The sequence below is a fragment of the Pygocentrus nattereri genome, chromosome 7 (assembly GCF_015220715.1).
Source record: "Pygocentrus nattereri isolate fPygNat1 chromosome 7, fPygNat1.pri, whole genome shotgun sequence".
In the NCBI taxonomy this organism is placed as follows: domain Eukaryota; kingdom Metazoa; phylum Chordata; class Actinopteri; order Characiformes; family Serrasalmidae; genus Pygocentrus; species Pygocentrus nattereri.
In genome coordinates, this window is record NC_051217.1 from 13,815,410 (window position 1) to 13,832,556 (window position 17,147).

General features: G+C 38.8%; 1 protein-coding gene across 3 annotated transcripts in view; it reads right to left on the bottom strand.

Annotated features, from left to right (window-relative positions):
• Nucleotides 1-17,147, bottom strand: part of kiaa1549lb (KIAA1549-like b) — an 89,871-nt gene that overhangs the window by 34,700 nt on the left and 38,024 nt on the right. For all 3 annotated transcript variants that reach the window (XM_037540066.1, XM_017708160.2, XM_017708328.2), the window contains exons 5-11: nucleotides 12,254-12,473; nucleotides 11,980-12,113; nucleotides 9,486-9,654; nucleotides 4,505-4,564; nucleotides 3,509-3,660; nucleotides 3,200-3,371; nucleotides 200-363 (exon numbers count right to left, since the gene is read on the bottom strand). In XM_037540066.1, the coding sequence (XP_037395963.1) occupies nucleotides 200-363; nucleotides 3,200-3,371; nucleotides 3,509-3,660; nucleotides 4,505-4,564; nucleotides 9,486-9,654; nucleotides 11,980-12,113; nucleotides 12,254-12,473 (1,071 nt within the window). The remainder of the gene's footprint in view (nucleotides 1-199; nucleotides 364-3,199; nucleotides 3,372-3,508; nucleotides 3,661-4,504; nucleotides 4,565-9,485; nucleotides 9,655-11,979; nucleotides 12,114-12,253; nucleotides 12,474-17,147) is intronic.

The window sequence follows — 17,147 nt, forward strand, 5'->3', positions numbered from 1 at the left end:
TACACACTCTCAGGGAGATGGAAGCAAAGCAAGCTAAGCATGCATTTTTTCTAGTTTCATGTTGATGTAATGCTGACATGACAGTTACTACGTCACTTTCACATATTAAAATGAGTGCAGAGTCAGCATTTAGGTAGAAATGTGAGTTATCTGAGGAATAATTCATGCAGAAAGGTCAGTGCCTTTTTATAAAGTTTACCTTGACCCGTGGATTCAGGTTGCCTATGGCGTCGGTCTTGAAGTCGCTCTTATTCTTCCGACACAGAACAGCAGTGATGATTATGATGATGATGGTCACGACGCCGATAGGAGCCAAAACAGCAGCGATGATCCAGAGGTTGTTGGAAGGGTTCTTAACCACAGCTGCACAAAAAAAAATCCTGATCTTGTCTCAAATAAGCTTTGTGCCCTTAACCACTGTAGGTCTTCTATTTAGTTATTATTATGATATTAAAATACATTGGACTTACTTTATACATAATTACATAATATTTTACCATTCAGTATTGCAACAATTTTAAGGCAGAAAATAAATACTCATTAACCAACAAATAAATAACGGTTTGACCAATTCTACACAATCAGTAAGAAAAATGTTACTTATTTATAAGTATTTATTTTATATTTTTCAAAAAGTTCCTATTTGAATATGAATCATGTGATGATAAATTCTTGAGGGCACAATAAGCAAATGATTTGTCAACTTTTCAGTTTTTAGTCATGTAATTCTGAACATATTACAGTTGTCAGCCCTTTTTGTTCAAACTCAACTTAGTAGGGTATGTTTAAAGCAGGGGTGTCCAATCCAAGGTTTTTATTCCAAACAAGAAACACACCTGATTTCACACGTTAAATTAGTCAGTCTCAGTCTTTAAACAAATGACCACGTGTTCTCCTGCTTTTTTGCAGTCCCATTGCTGCATTGCACACATACCACATTTTAGCAACTCAGTTACTAGTTTTAGCTAGTTAGCTATTTTTTTCAATTTTAACAAAACAGTCTTACATAGTGCAGCTTTAAAACAGTTACATTTATCAAGGTTTACTGTTGAATCAGTTCCCCACCTATCAGTACTACGTTCCACATTCTGCACATTAACACTGAATTCAGCTGATGTGTGTGCTCATAAGCGTGTGTATATAACAAGTATTTTCCAAAGGCTTCAAGCATGGCTCAGCCAATCAGATGACAGAATCACATCTTTGATTTTAGGCTTTCAAGCTAACAACTGCGGACTGATGACGGCTGGGTAACAGTCAATAGAGTCTGCCAAAACTTTATATCATTTGTGTACATTTGCATATATATTTAAGTTCATTTGTACTGAGATGCACCTATACATCCCTGTACTTTGATCCAGCATGTACACATTTGTGTATTTATTGTAGACGTGGGTTTATATCTGTGTGCATAAATGTGCGTTCTGGTGGGCCTGGAGCTGCAGATGAGACATAATGATTAAGAATGATTGTTTTAGTCTTCTCTTCTCTGTTGGAAGTGTTCCTCTGTGTTCATAAGAGATTTATCTCTCCATATCTCTCTCTGGCTGAGGCTCAGCACGATTCCCTCCCTCCCTCCCTCCTGTGGAGAGCCGAAGGGGTGTCTATAGCTCCCAGACTTCAGAGAACAAGCGTGCGTGTGTGGTACACCATTAAACCCCTGTTTAGTTACATGTAGGATGAGGGATAAGTGCAGAAGCATTATTTATCATCTAAGTCAGCAGCCGTCTGTCAGTAAAGCAGGTAGTTTCTTTTAGTATTGATCTACCACTCAATTCTGATTCTGAAGCAGTTTTTTCCACACTCCCAACACACCAGCACAACTGATTCAACCCATCATCTAATAAACAAACCTTTCTTGATTTTAATTCGCCAGGTTAGAGCAGCAGACATACTTCATAAGAGGTGGTGGTAGGCTTAATCTAGAACTAACATAGAGAAGCAGTGATTCTTTTTTTCTTTAACTTTTCCCCCAATTAAGTTAAGGCCAATTTCCACCTGTTCGTTAGGTCTCCCATTAGCTTATTATCACAGTACTACCAAACTGGGAGTGTGGGGGCAGCATGTATTGACTGAATCCATCCTCTGCATCTTTATTTCAGACTGCTGCTAATATGATGTCACTGGACAGCTTATCGCTCTTGGAGGAGAACACTGATTGCCAATTCTTTCGGCTATTACTGCGCTGAACAGGTGATCCATCCTACCCACCCAGAGAGAGTGATGCCAATTATGCTTTCTTGGACTTTCAGCCACAGATGACTATGACATTGCCAGGCATCAAACCCACGATCTCCTGACAACAGCACTGATGCTTAGACTAGGGGTGTCCAGTGTTATGTAAGTCTTTACTCTAAACAAGCAAGACCACATCAGATTCTTCTCGTTAAATCAGTAGAAAAGTCTTCAAACACCCAATCAGGTGTGCCTCTGCTCTAATCCAGTCCTCTAACCAGGCTTGAAATGATCGCTCAATCACAAGTCACAAAATTATAGAGGGTGAACAAATGTGTTATGCTTTTACGAATGATATTTGCACTGCTGTGGAGCACAAACACTGTATGAGGTACCAGCACACTGCCCAATCGTTCATGTCACACACAAGTATTATATATGCAAATAAGGCCTTAAAGCTCTGACCTTACAGAGGTAACACAAAGTTATACATGTAGGCCTGCATTTAAACCAGCAGCATTCTAAGCCACAAGTGTGCATGCATATGCCCATGCAATTTGAACAAACCTTAATGTGTTCATTTTCATTAAAGTATTTTTTAAATAAACTTTTAAAAAGTTTATTAAAAAGTTAAAATTTTATGTAAAAAAAAGGAACCCAATCCCAAGATTGCCTTGACAATGTAAAATGCCCCTTTGTGTGTCCCTGAGAACATCCTGCAGCTGGAGATTAAGCATAGCCAGAAAAGAGTCACCAAGTCATTAAATAGGAGAAGCTACAGCAGCCTAATTAGTCACAGTAGTGTTAACCAACAGTTGATGAAGTGTACGCCATTAGGTCACTCAGTAAACAGTTTTACTTGCATTGTAACTTTCTTGGTCTCAAACAAAACTGTATGAACATTTGCATATATATTATGTATGAAAATGTTGACAGACCACTACATTCACAAAATGTGATGTTAGATAAGTCTAAGAGATAATGGGCTATTAAGGTTGTGCCATAGAAGGGGAGACACACGTACGTTCAGCCTGTAGCTGGACAAAGTAGCCCAGCGTGAGAGCCATGGTCTGGGAGTCCACTGTGTTGAGGATTTTAGCAGCAGATGTGCCAGGAAGTGGCACGCCGTTTAGCTGGACATAATAGGTCAATTCAGCCGGGTGCTTCGGTCCAGCCACTCGCCTCATAGCAACCATCTGAGCTCAAAAAGAGAGGGCAGTTAAAGCACTGTAGCAGCTCAGAGACTCAACTGTGATATTACATAAGAAACATGTAAGCCATGTAAGGATATTTGGTGCTGTATTTGAGGGGTAAGGATACTTCGGGGTCTTACCTGGACGGTGTAGCTTCCCACTGTAGTGGCTCGTCTAAAACGAACACCTTGCTGATGAGCCACCACGAACAGCTCAGCCAAGCGCTGCTCCATCAGACTGGCAAAGCTCTGGTACTGACCCTCCAGAGAAGAGTTCTCCACATCCTGAATCTCTGCACACATCCAGCGATATGGAGAAAGAACAGAGGGGCCTCTGTTTATTCCTCTATTTCACAGCAGTTCATGCAGTTTCACTGCAGCTGACCTTGGTGAAGAAATAACAAACTACCCTGTCTGGCATGAGGATGAAACCAAAGAAATACAATCTCCCCTGCAGGACACACACACTCGCAGCCACTCACACACACACTCACATTCACACACAGACTCACATAAAAACAAAACCACAACGCATAATTTTTATCAGTCTGTAGAAAAATCTGTGTTACTCATAATATCCTGTTGCCCTGATTTAACTAGGCTTTGACCACCAAGACCTCTGACAAGCCGTTATTGATCTATGGTAATAAAACATACCTTTAAAAAACAGTAGACCCTTAAAGGAGGATTACGCCAATTTTATTACAGTTTATTTGTTGAGATGTAAACAAAGTCATTCAGTGTGGTTTGATGTGAAATGGTGCATTGTGGAGACACTTAGTGACCAGGGACCTCACACATGTAAAATAAGCATTTTACATTAAACTGCTCTGAATGACTTTGTTTGCATCTATTTAATCTACTTAAATAGGCAGAAAGTAAATAAAAAATCAGTGGAATTCCTTTTAAAGCAAGTACAAATCTAAGGGATGTCAGAGCCTCCACAGTAATCAAGACAAAGTTACATCTGACACGGATTCCCTCCAAACATTTCTGTCACTGTGAACACAGCCTTTGTAGACAGAAAGAAAGAATGCTTGGAGATATCTGGGCAGTAGAAGTCTGAAGAGGGTAGGGCTTCTTCAGAAAAAACTACTTCGCAATTCTCTGGTCATTTCTAATCAATATGGTGATTACCTGTGATTACCCAGAAATCCCTGGTTGCCAAAGAGGTGTCGAGGTTGTGGTACTCCAACGCTAGAAGAGAAGAGAAGAGAAGGGAGAGTGATAGTGTGAGAGAGAGGGTGAGAGTGAGAGAGTGAGAGAGAGAGGGAGAGTAGATAAGAGGGCTTGCTTTAAAAAGAGCTGCTTTGATCCTGAGTCCAGAGGCTTTTTATAATATCTGAGCCTCTTGTGTTGTGAGCAGACAATCCATACTTGTGGAGTGAGGTCTCGGAGCCTATTCCTAATGAAACTTTGGCTCAATTACATATTGCCACTCTGATTAAAAGCTGTAGTGGGCTGTGTGCTCTCAGGGCATTCTGTAGCAGCAACAGTGAAATCAGGACTGCGCTTTGGTCTGTTTCTCCCACCAGAGGAAAAGCTACGCAGCATTTCTGCATAATAGATACACCTGTTAAAACATCATGAGTTGCACTAGTTTTCTGCTGATGTAAAACATGACTGAAGAGAATATTTGGTTTATTCTCTCTAGAAAGGCACATCAGCGTTCAAAACCTAGGCCTCATTCAGCAATATCCTCCTAAGGTTTTTCTTAAATTCACTCTTGAGAAAGGTCCTAAAAACAGTCCATGTCAGATTCATGACGTGATCTTAAACCACAGAACTGTTCACTCCTTTGTGCTCTTGAGTGTGTGTAGATTCTGTTCTTATTAAGAACAAACCTCACATAGAAAACCACTGGTGAATGTCAGAATCATTGTGAAATCTGCATAAGTGGGTTTTAAGAAGATATTTTAAGAAGAACAGTTTGTGAATGAGGCCCAATGGTTTTAATAATGCAGAACCAATTTGGTTGCATATAGTTGCATGAAATGACTAATATGTTGGTCCTCTGTAACTTGATGGATTTGAAATAAGATTTCATTCAGAATGTTAACATTCAGAAATCCCCACATTTCTAGAGTGATGATTAAATCTCGAGACAACTTGAAAAACAAATTGATAACTTAAGTATTTAATATTTACATATTATTGCTGAGAACAACTGAAATACTGGACAAAACATTAAATATTAATTGTATATTAATGTTTAATTGCATATGTTATTACTGTAAATAAAACAAATACAAATTTTATTGTTTTATTTTACCCCATGTCCCAGAAGGATAAGCAGTTTAGAAAATCCCCTAATTTAGGTCATTTTCCATATTATGTAAATGTTCTTTATTTTTCAGGAGATCTTTCTAAGGACATTAGCCATAAGACAATCCACTTGCATGAAGAAGATGAAGGTCAAAAGAAAATAACTAATAAAACGGCAGTTTCCAAAACTGCAGTTAAAAAATGATTAAAGCCTACAGAGAAACTGAGACTCCTATCAATCGTATAGAACCTGGCAAACCACCATCACTGTCACCAACAGGTAAACAGCACTTCATCGTTGAGGGAGAGGAGAAAATCAAGCTCCACTCTTGCTTCAAAAAATCTACAGGTGTTTCTGTGAGAAGACAACTTAGCACTATGAGTTTGAAAGGATGTGTAGCTGTCAAGAAGCCCTCACTGAGAAAAGTAAATAGACGAAAAGAAGAAAACGTGTAAATGAAATCAAACAAAGTAGCTGCTAGTGTTCTCAGAACAATGGACTGGATTGTTAAACGTATTTGGGATTACATGGATCATAAAAGCTATAATAAAGGCAAGGAGTGGACACACTACATACTGAAAAAATAGATGTCAAATTTAGTTCTTGGGACTTTTGTATAATTCCCTGTTTTAAGTTTTAAAATATTTTAAGTTTTTTCTGATGCAGAAAAAAAAAACAACGTGACTAATCATGTAGATGAAGTGTGATCTCTGGCTTTGAATGGTACTGTACAATAATAACTTCTTGTGACATTGCCAGAAAAAAAGTGACTTCACAACATGTTTTTACAGCATAGTTCCCAGTTATGGACGATATGGACTGCATCAATTTTTACATACTACATAAAAACTTCTATTTAAAAAAAGTGAGAGACTATTTCTGTTATATATCCTGTTTAAATAAACCTGCTTTGTATTTAACATATTCAATTATTGCAGGTTTAAATGGTACTGTGTACCAAACGAAAAAGGAAGCCAAGGAGGACCTTCCCTCCAGACCAGGAGAAACAGTGCTTGAGGTCATGGCAGTTCTAGAAACAGCCGTTCCAGCAGCGAGCACAAACACGAGCATGTGTTCTCTATGAGGAAACTCGTTCCATTACATCTAAGATGCCTGAGGTGCTCTGCAGTGTTCCTCCCTCTCTCCCTCTCCCTCCGCCGCTCCCTCTCCCTCTCCATCTCTCTCTCGCTCTCTCTATCTCTCTCTCTCGCCTCATTCTCTCACACCTGTAAGAGCACTTCCCCACTGTTAATTATTTACCTTTATGTACTCTCATAATTGTCTTTGATGTTTAAGCTTTGCCACTGCCAAGGAGTGCAGGAAACTGCTTCTGCCTCCAGTGAACACTATGCATGATATTACAAATGGCAATGTACAAAACAAACAGCAAGCACTTTCATCTCCCACCCCAGCCCATCCTATGTAAACTATTACTAGTCTACCTGCAGTGATAATATATTCAGCTAAGTCTCTTTCAAAAACATAATGGCACATTTTCATAAATATCAATACCATCATTTGTCTTTATTATAAATATCACAATTCATATTATGATTTAATATCGTGATTGTAGCTTGCCAACACTGCCTAAGCAAAACACAAAGCCAAATTCTCGCAAGGTATGATTAGTCAATGAAGTCGGTTAGTCTTTGATATTGCTGATTATGAAACAAAAGTGCTCTCAGGGAGACCACAGTTCAGTGTGTTTCTCACCTGAACAAGTAATATTACTTCTTTCAATTTTAACAAAAAATGCTAACATGGTGCTGTTATAACCAAAGTAACTTACTAATACTAGAGTATTCAAATTGTTCACATCAGCTGTAGCTGAAACGTCTCAAATTGTGGAGTTGGAGCATCATAACAGAATTATTCCAAAATATTACAGATAATTATGGCAGTGTTACACAGCAGTACAGATATCCTGTATGTCTTCTATAGACATTTTTAAGGGCTACACATCTACTGGGGTCCCTGTGCTTTTTTAAGGCAACAGAGAGAGGGCAGCCCCAGGTAAGTGTTCCCCGGGTGGCTGTGTCTTTGGAGGCCCTATTAGGTAACACTGTGTGACAGGAGTTCAGGGCTTGTCCTCATGTCCCTCATCCAGCAGCTCTGCTCTTTCAGACTGGACAATGATGAGGCCCTGACAATCTTCACTGAGATAACTGCTTAAATTCTCTGCCTGAAACGTCATTTCACATTTATCCATACACAGACAGAGAGCCAAAGCCCAAAGGGTAAGAAACAAAAGATGAGAAGCGCCTGTGCAGGTCGTATAGCAAACAAAAGGTCTGCATTATCTACTAATGGAGTGGATTTGGGGGCCGGATCATTAACGTGGACAACAGAGAAGCCACGCAATCTCCAACCACGCAACAGTTATATTATTCCATCTATTTCAAATGAGATATCACAGGACTTCATCTTGAGCCTCCAATGAAATGTGAGCCATGCAAAGCCTTCTAAAAATAAACCAACATAGTGCAAAGGAGCTGAGGGGAGCACTGCATATTGCCCTGGGTCATCCCTCAGGTTTACTTCAAGGTTGTTTTGAACAGAATTGCAGAATGTGTAGGCATTTCACATACACTGCTCACCAAATGTTTAGTGGCACCTATGTTTTAATACAAATGACGATATTTTTATTATTAGTTTGCAATAATTTAATATGTTAAATACAAAGCAGGTTTCTTTAAACAGCCTATATCACAGAAAAAGTCCCTCACTTTTTTAAAATAGAAGAGTTTATGTAGTATGTAAACGTTCCAGTCCATATGGTCCATATTTGGGAACTATGCTGTAAAAACAAGTTCTGAAGACACTTTTTTTGGCAATGTCACAAAAACTATTGCTTTTACATATATTCAACCTGCAGTAGTTTAACCTCTTCAGTGGCCAGGACCCACCAGCAGGCCCAAAGTTTTACCACACACTTCTATAACTTAAGAACAGCTCAGCTAGTTTGCACTGTAGTCCATTTAGTTTCTGAATAATAAGCCTTAGTACATAATCATAATAAGCACTTGATTTTCAGGGTTTAACTCTGCCCATTTACACTGATCTTACAGTGTTTCACTTTAAACTGCTTTTTGAATGATACACAATATAATACAGTCAATCAGAACACAGATCATTTACATATATGTCTTGTTTACTTAAAAGGGATAAAGAATGGTGGGAAGTGTTCATGTAAAAATCAATTAGAACTGTTTTTGAAAAATATAACAACATAAATGTTATTCAGGGAAGTGGTCTTCAGGGCAGTAAAAAATACAGGAACAATGTAGGACAGCAGACCTTTTACATTTAAAGGTGAAATATTTGTAACAGTGCTTTATAGAGCACAATATTGATCCATGCATTTTATTGCTCTATATTTAAATACTAATATGAAATGATTCAGTTTGGAATGTCATGTCATGTCATGATGTCATGATTTATGACTAAATATCTAAATATTCACCAAAAAACTAAAAACAGACACTGAAAGGAAAACTGACACAGAAACAAAGCATAAAAACACACACAGGCACACACAAACAAACACAATACACACTAATAATGAAGTCCAACTGGTTAGCCAAGACAGACTGTATATGTGCTTTACACGATAGTCTAGGCATTGTAAAGTACTCAGAGCTGTTTTATGTTAACAGAACATAGCAGTCATTTTTCCTAAATGATTTGAAAGGTAACAGTAAAAACACACAAAAAATACATTTTACTTGGGGAATTTGTAAAGAAAGCAAGTGTTTAAAACAAAGCAAGGTAAAACAAAGCCGTCCTCAAACACCTGACAGGCAGAACAAAAGACACAATGTCTAAGACACACTGATGGGGGGGTATACTTACGCTCTGCAGTGATAAGGGGCGGGTAAAATAGGAAGTAGCCCACAAGCTCGGCTGTCAGTCGGCTCAGCAGGTTACTGGCCACAGTGCCATTTAGGGCCACACTCCCGTTCCGAACCACATATATCAGAGACACAGCAGGAGAACCAGCAGACTGAGACACACTGAGAATCTATATGAGAGAGAGAGAGAGAGAGAGAGAAAGAGAGAGAGAGAGAGAGAGAGAGAGAGAGAGAGAGAGAGAGAGAGAGAGAAGAAATACAAATAATGAACTCAACAATATCTAGTATCAAAATGAAAATGAATACCAGAAAGACAGAGCAAAGCAAAAACGTCTGTTGAGATCTATACCACCACTAAACTTGGATAGTCTTCATTACTGCGATGCTCAAAGCAGTTAAGCTAAATTACAAAACAGCAATAAGCTGAAACCATAAATATGCAGACACTACATTTTTATTAAAGCTTAATAAGAACACAAAAATTCAGTTTGTGAAGCAGATTTTCTTTTGAATGGCAAAGTGCACTGCTGAGGAAAATAAATCCAATTATGCACCAGTTACCACGATAATGAATATCTTAATATAAACTGAATATTTAGAGTCTTCATAAATAGTTAGGAAAGAAGAAGAGCAAATAAATCAACACCAGTGTGAAAAACACAGAGCCCTAAAACTATCTTTAAAGGGAAGATAAAAATGATCTGTTAACGTAATCAGATTTCTGGACCATTTTTTAGTCCATTCATTATGAAATAATCACACAGTATAAAGGGCAGTCTTAAACAAAACCAAAACAAAATGAAGATTTTTACACCATCCAATGTACTGTTTATTGTAAAAATATGATAATTCTAAAAGTGATGCCTGCAAAATGAACTCAAGAAGTTGGTTGTGGGGGGCAATTTAAGACTGGGAACGTTGTGAAACCTTCACACATTTTAAGCATGATGCAATCATGCTTGGTTACAAAAGGAACATCCAAGAAAGGCTGAGTCCTTTATAAGCAAGGGTGAGTCAGGGCCAGCCACTTTGCCAAAAAATGTGTTATCAAATAATCCAACAGTTTAAGAACAGTGTTCCTCAATAAACATTTGCAAGGACTTTATGTATTTCACACAGTGCAGCATAATAACATTAGAAGACGCTAGAAATCTCTGTGGGTAAAGGGCAAGGCCAAAAACCATAACTGAATGCCCAAGGCCATCAACCCCCCTACCACATAGGCATGGGGATCCTCTGAGAGGTTGTTGTCAGTGATCACCATTTGTTGCTGAATCCACAAGTTCAAGTTAAGACTGTACTATGCACAGTGGAAATCATATGTCAACAACATAAAGAAACTCCACTGAAATGGACTGATGCACATTGGAAATATGTATTTTGGTCTGTTAAGTCAATCTCTCAGATAAAGCGCCGCCACTGGACTCTAGAGTCCTGGAGATGTGTTCTCTGGAGTGATGAATCGCGCATCTCCATCTGGCAATCCGATGGACGAGTCTGGGTTTGGAGGTTGCCAGGAGAACAGTACTTCTCTGAATGCATTGTGCCAAGTGTAAAGTTTGGTGGAGGGGGGATTATGGTGTGAGGTTGTTTTTCAGGAGTTGGGCTCTGCCCCTTAGTTCCAGTGAAAGGAACTCTTAATGCTTCAGCAGACCAAGAGATTTTGGACAATTTCATGCTCCCAACTTTGTGGGAACAGTTTGGGATGACCCCTTCCTGTTCCAACATGGCTGTGCACCAGTGCACAAAGCAAGATCCATAAAGAAATGGATGAGCGAGTTAGGTGTGGAAGAACTTGACTGACCTGCACAGACTCCTTGCCTCAACCCAATAGAACACCTTTGGGATGAAGTAGAGTGGAGATTGCAAGCCAGGCCTTGTCATTCAACATCAGTGTCTGACCTCACAAATGTGGACCATGGTCAGATGAATGAAGAATGGTTAAATATTCCCATAAACATACTTGTAAACCTTGTGGAAGGCATTCCCAGAAAAGTTGAAGCTGTTATAGCTGCAAAGGGTGGGTCGCCATCATATTAAACCCTATGGATTAAGAATGGGATGTCGCTCAAGTTCATATGCATGTGAAGGCAGATGAGCAAATACTTTTGGAAATATAGTGTCTGTTGTATTCCTTTTTGCAGAAGACAAAGTCCATCCAGACTATTACCAGCATAAAGTTTAAAATCCATGGTCTGGCATGGTATGAGGGTGTATAAAAGCCCATGGAATGAAGCCCAAGTTCTATTTCAGTTAAATATACTCATCATTGCTTTCTGTTGTACTGTGTCAAATCTACACTTTTTTAGAATTTGTATATAAAATGTTAACATGTAGCAGATAACACCATCAAGCTTCTTACTGTAAGAGGTGAAGTGGTAGGAGAATTTAAAATGTACATTATTTTCATGCAAACTGCCAATTTTATACACTTTAACTGATGATTGATGAGTAATTGAGTTTAAAAGCTCTAGTGGAATGGTGTGAGATCTGACCTGTACAGCGAGTCCACTGTAGGAGTTCAGCACTTTGGCCTCAGCCTCAGCAAAAGCATTTTCCAGCCTTTGCTCCATCATCTGAGAAAACCTGCAGGACCTCAGGTCATCTCCTGGTCCTACAAACCTCAGAACTGTACACACACATACAAAAATACAGAAACACACCCCAACAAATACAATTACATGCACAGACTGTGATATGACACTATTAGTGGCAATAAATCAAGCTGGCAGGACATACTAACTCTCCAAGACATTCAGTGTCTCTGACCTGTCTTCAGCATCAGTGAAATGGCCGGGCTAGGTCTCCAGGGGGCTGCTGGGATGGGCACTGCTTGTACCAAAGGCACAAACTGCCGAATATCAGCCATCAGTCTCTCCAAGCCGTAAGCAGTCAGAGCTTCCACTACCACAGAGGCCATGTAGACCATTTCTCCACGGGCCACATAGTAACCCACCGTTACATTTGGCACTATGGACAGGCTTTCAATCTGCAGGAGCAAAGTTGGTCAATTAGAGAGCTGTAAATCTCCAATCGCTCAATGTTTTTGTTTAACTGCAATTCTTTAGGAAATTATTTAATGCATTTAATCTCAAATCTGCTCTATTATGAACCATACAATGATTACAGTGGCTATTAATTGGTTCTAACTTTCCAAAATTAAGGCAGTTGAATTGCCACCTTAATATCAATGCATTGTGATGCACTGATTCATTTTGACACTTATGTTATTTACATTAACATATATGGTATTTGTTAGGGGTTTGAATCACCACAAGTCCCACAGTACAATATTATTAAAACATTTGCCGCAATGCAATTCTATTGTGATATTTATTTTTTGTGATATACTATATATATATATATTATGATTTATTATTTTATTGCAATAGACTGTGATGTAAACTACATGCACAACACTGTTGATCTCACTTCAATCTTTTTAACTGAAGCAAAATTGTAAAGAAAAGCAGTGTATGTATGTATATATCACACACACACTCACCGGCCACTTCATTACATTAGGTACAGCTGTTCAATTGCTTGTTAACACAAATAGCTAATCAGCCAATCACATGGCCGCGACTCAATGCTTTTAGGCATGTAGAGGTGGCCAAGACAACTTGCTGAAGTGCAGACTGAGCATCAGAATGGGGGGAAGAAAGGTGATTTAAGTGACTTTGAACATGGCGTGGCTGTTGTGCCAGACGGGCTGGTCTGAGTATTTCAGAAACTGCTGATCTACTGGGATTTTCACACACAACCATCTCTAGGGTTTACAGAGAACGGTCCGAAAAAGAGAAAATATCCAGTTGTGTGGACAAAAATGCCTTGTTGATGTGAGAGGTCAGAGGAGAATGGGCAGACTGGTTCGGGATGATAGAAAGGCAACAGTAACTCAAATAACCAACCAAAATCTCTGAGGAATGTTTCCAACACCTTGTTGAAAGTATGCCACAAACAATTAAGGCAGTTCTGAAGGCAAAAGGGGGTCCAACCTTTTACTAGCAAGGTGTACCTAATAAAGTATATATGATATGTATATGTAAAGCAGAAGCTTTTATTTCAGACTGCCAAACTGTCATCTGTCCTGATTCTTCTTGACCTCTCAGCAGCTATTGACATGTTCAACCATATAATCCTTCTGGATATCCTAACCAACCTTAGAATCACTGGCTATGCATGAAAGCGGTTCAAGTAATATCTGGAGGATAGCTCTTATCAGGCGACATGAAGAGGGTCCACATCATCTTCATGCAGGCTCTCCACTGGTGTCTCATAAGGCTCGGTGTTGGGTCCTCTTCTCTTTTTTCTTTACACAAGCTCTCTTGGTGATGTAATATCATCTCAGGTCTTCTCTTATCACTGTTAAGATGATGACACTCAACTAATACTTTCTTTTACACCCTCTGACACACAGGCCTCCAGTCGCATCTCGGCATGTCTGTCTGACATATCTTCATGGACGGCAGCTCACCACCTGGAGCTAAATCCCAGCAAGACTGAGCTGCTATTCATCCATAACACTACAGGTCCTCATCATGATCTTGCCATCTCATTCGAGAACTTTCTGATTGTTCCGTCTGTAGAGGGAAGAAGTCTTCGTGTGATTCTGGATACACACATCACAAACCTGACTCGGTCATGCAGATTTCTCCTGTACAACTTGCGGAGGATCCGACCCTTTCTCACTCGAGAGGCCGCCCAGGTGCTAGTTCAGTCTCTTGTCATATCAAGGCTTGACTACTGGTCTTCCCATACAGGCCATCAAGCCTCTGCAACTCATCCAGAATGCTGTGCTCCCTTCACTTGCTTCCTGTAGCTGCACGTATCAGATTTAAAACCCTTTGTCTACAAAGCCAAAAATGGACCAGCCCCTCCCTACTTAATGGCAATGGTGAAAGCCCTTCGAGCTTCAAGTACAGCTTGGCTTGACCCACCACCCTCAAGGTGCGTGGAAGCATCAAGACTGTTCTCTGTACTGGCACTCAGGTGGTGGAACAAACTCCCACTGGCTGTCCATATAGCAGAGTCTCTTGCTGTCTTCAAAGGCAGACTGAAGACACATCTCTTTATACAGCACTTAAGTGAGCACTGAATTAAATATTGATTGTAATGTATTGTACTGCACTTATGTATTGTATTGTATTGCACTGTTCTGTGTTCAACTCTGTTCCTTTTTCTCTCAGTATCGACAGTGACCTTTGTTTCTAGCAGTATCTGAGCTCAGGTTTAGCTTTCTCTCTAACCTATTGGTAACTAGCAAAGATACATTCCCTAGATAAACAAAGCACTTGTATGTCACTCTGGACAAGAGCGTCTGCTAAATGCTGTAAATGTAAATGTATTTGTGAAGCAAACAAAGCAAAGCACAGTCTTCCTGAGATGTTATTTAAAGGCTTTTATACATGTTTATACATGTTTTTATATATGCAATTTCTATGGCAGAGAAATGTAGTCTTAGGAGTCTATTTATAATAGAGAGAGACTCTATAATATGACACAATATTTGTTATTTTGTAAAAAAGTGTTTCGTCAGTTCAACAGAAGAAAATGCTTAATGTGGTAACACATAAATTGCCTAGTTTTATTCAATCTAACTAAGTACTTTGAATGAATGATTCTTTTAATCAAGGTTACTACAACCACTTGTTACCATGTGAGTTTTTAGGTTAAACTACAAAACACTTTTTACAGTGTATGTGGAACCTCATTTTCCTATAAGTGGTGTATGTATCCATAAAAGCAGCACAATTATGTTATGGGTCATATTTATTTTTTAAAATAAACTAATTTGCCTGTATACACATCATTCAGAATGCTGGATTCACATTAACACAGCCAACACTGCACTTCACTATACAGCGCATGTCCACTCAGCTTTTAGCCTATGAAGATGACATAATGAAGTTACAATCAGAGGCCTAATAATCCTAAAATGCAAACCAATTTTAAGTAAGAGGTCACTGCAATAATGCAGTGCAATTAGTATAAATGAGGACCACAGGACCACAAATGTGCCAAGGGGACTTTGGTGAAATAAGGGGCTTAAAGCATGTAAAAAATTATTATAATTAAATAATAAAACACTGATAAAGTGGGGACCAAAAGACCAGTGGTGAAAAAGTTTCTATTTGCATTAAATTTTTATTTAATACAAAGCATTTCATTACAAATGCTACAATAAGCATAAGAATATGAATGAAAAGCAGAATCTTGAAATATTTACATAAATTTGAGAATTTCTAAGTTTTTGGTATCTTCCCCCTTTTGCTTTAATGACAGTGTGCACTCAAGCTGACATGGATTCCATAAGTGCAAAAGCCTCTGATGAGTAGATCAGATCCACCTGAGAATCATCTGAACACGTATGTTCAGTGGAAGATCTTTAGTTACAAAGACTTTATATTGGTCAATTTCATTTGACTAGTAACCTAGGAATAGTGCATGATTTCAGATATTTCTTCTGTCATTACTTTTCTTATTTCTGCTGAATTTTTTTTCAGATTCTAAAACTTGTCATCTGTTTCCAGACTTAAATAGAAGAAAAATACAAGATTTTCAGTGGGGTCTCAGATTTTTGGGACTTCACTCTACACCCATGCTACAGTTAAGAAATATTTGGACAGTGACACAAGTTTTGGTATTTTAGCTGTTTACCAAAACATATTCAAGATACAGTTGTTTAATCAACATGAGCTTAAAGTGCAGACTCTCAGCTTTAATTTGAGACTATTCACATCCCAATTGGAGGAAGGGTTTAGGAATTACGGCTCTTTAATATGTAGCTGCCACTTTTTCAAGGGTCCAAAGGTAATTGGACAATTATCTCAAAAGCTATTTCATGGGCTGCATAGGCTATTCCCTCATTAATCCATCATCAATTAAACAAGTAAAAGGTCTGGAGTTGATTCCAGGTGTGGCATTTGCATTTGGAAGCTGTTGCTGTGAACCCACAACATGCGGTCAAAGGAGTTCTCAATGGAAGTGAAGCACACCATCATTAGAATCCCTTCCATGGTGAAGAAAAACCCTTCACAACATCCACCCAAGCTACAAAAACTCTCCAGGAAGTATCTAAGTCTACTATAAAGAGAAGACTTCATGAGAGCAAATCCCAGTGTTTGGTGATGTCCATGAGTTCCAGACTTCAGGCAGTCATTGCTTGCAAAGGATTCTCAACAAAGTATTAAAAATGAACATTTTATTTATGGTAAACGTTAATTTGTCCAATTACTTTTGAGCCCCTGAAATGAGGAGGCTTTGTAGAAAATGGTTGCAGTTCCTAAACATTTCATAGGATATTTTTGTTCAACTCCTTGAATTAAACCTAAAAGTCTACACTTCAATTGCATCTCAGTTGTTTCATTTCGAATCCAAAGTGGTGGCATGCAGAGCCCAAATCATGAAGATTGTGTCACTATCCAAATATTTCTGGGCCTAACTGTATACCCATACCATTTTTAAATACAAAATGTTGCAAAATGATACTGTATATTTTCCTCCTACCCCTAGTCTTTAGCAGACATGTTTATCCCAAAATGCTTTTATATTTGGAAAAAGTATCCTTAAGCTAGTGCAAATAGTCCAGAGCAAAAGTGTTTAATTCTGGATCTGGAGGGCTGGAGTCCAGCACACCTACTAAACCTGGTGATTAACTACT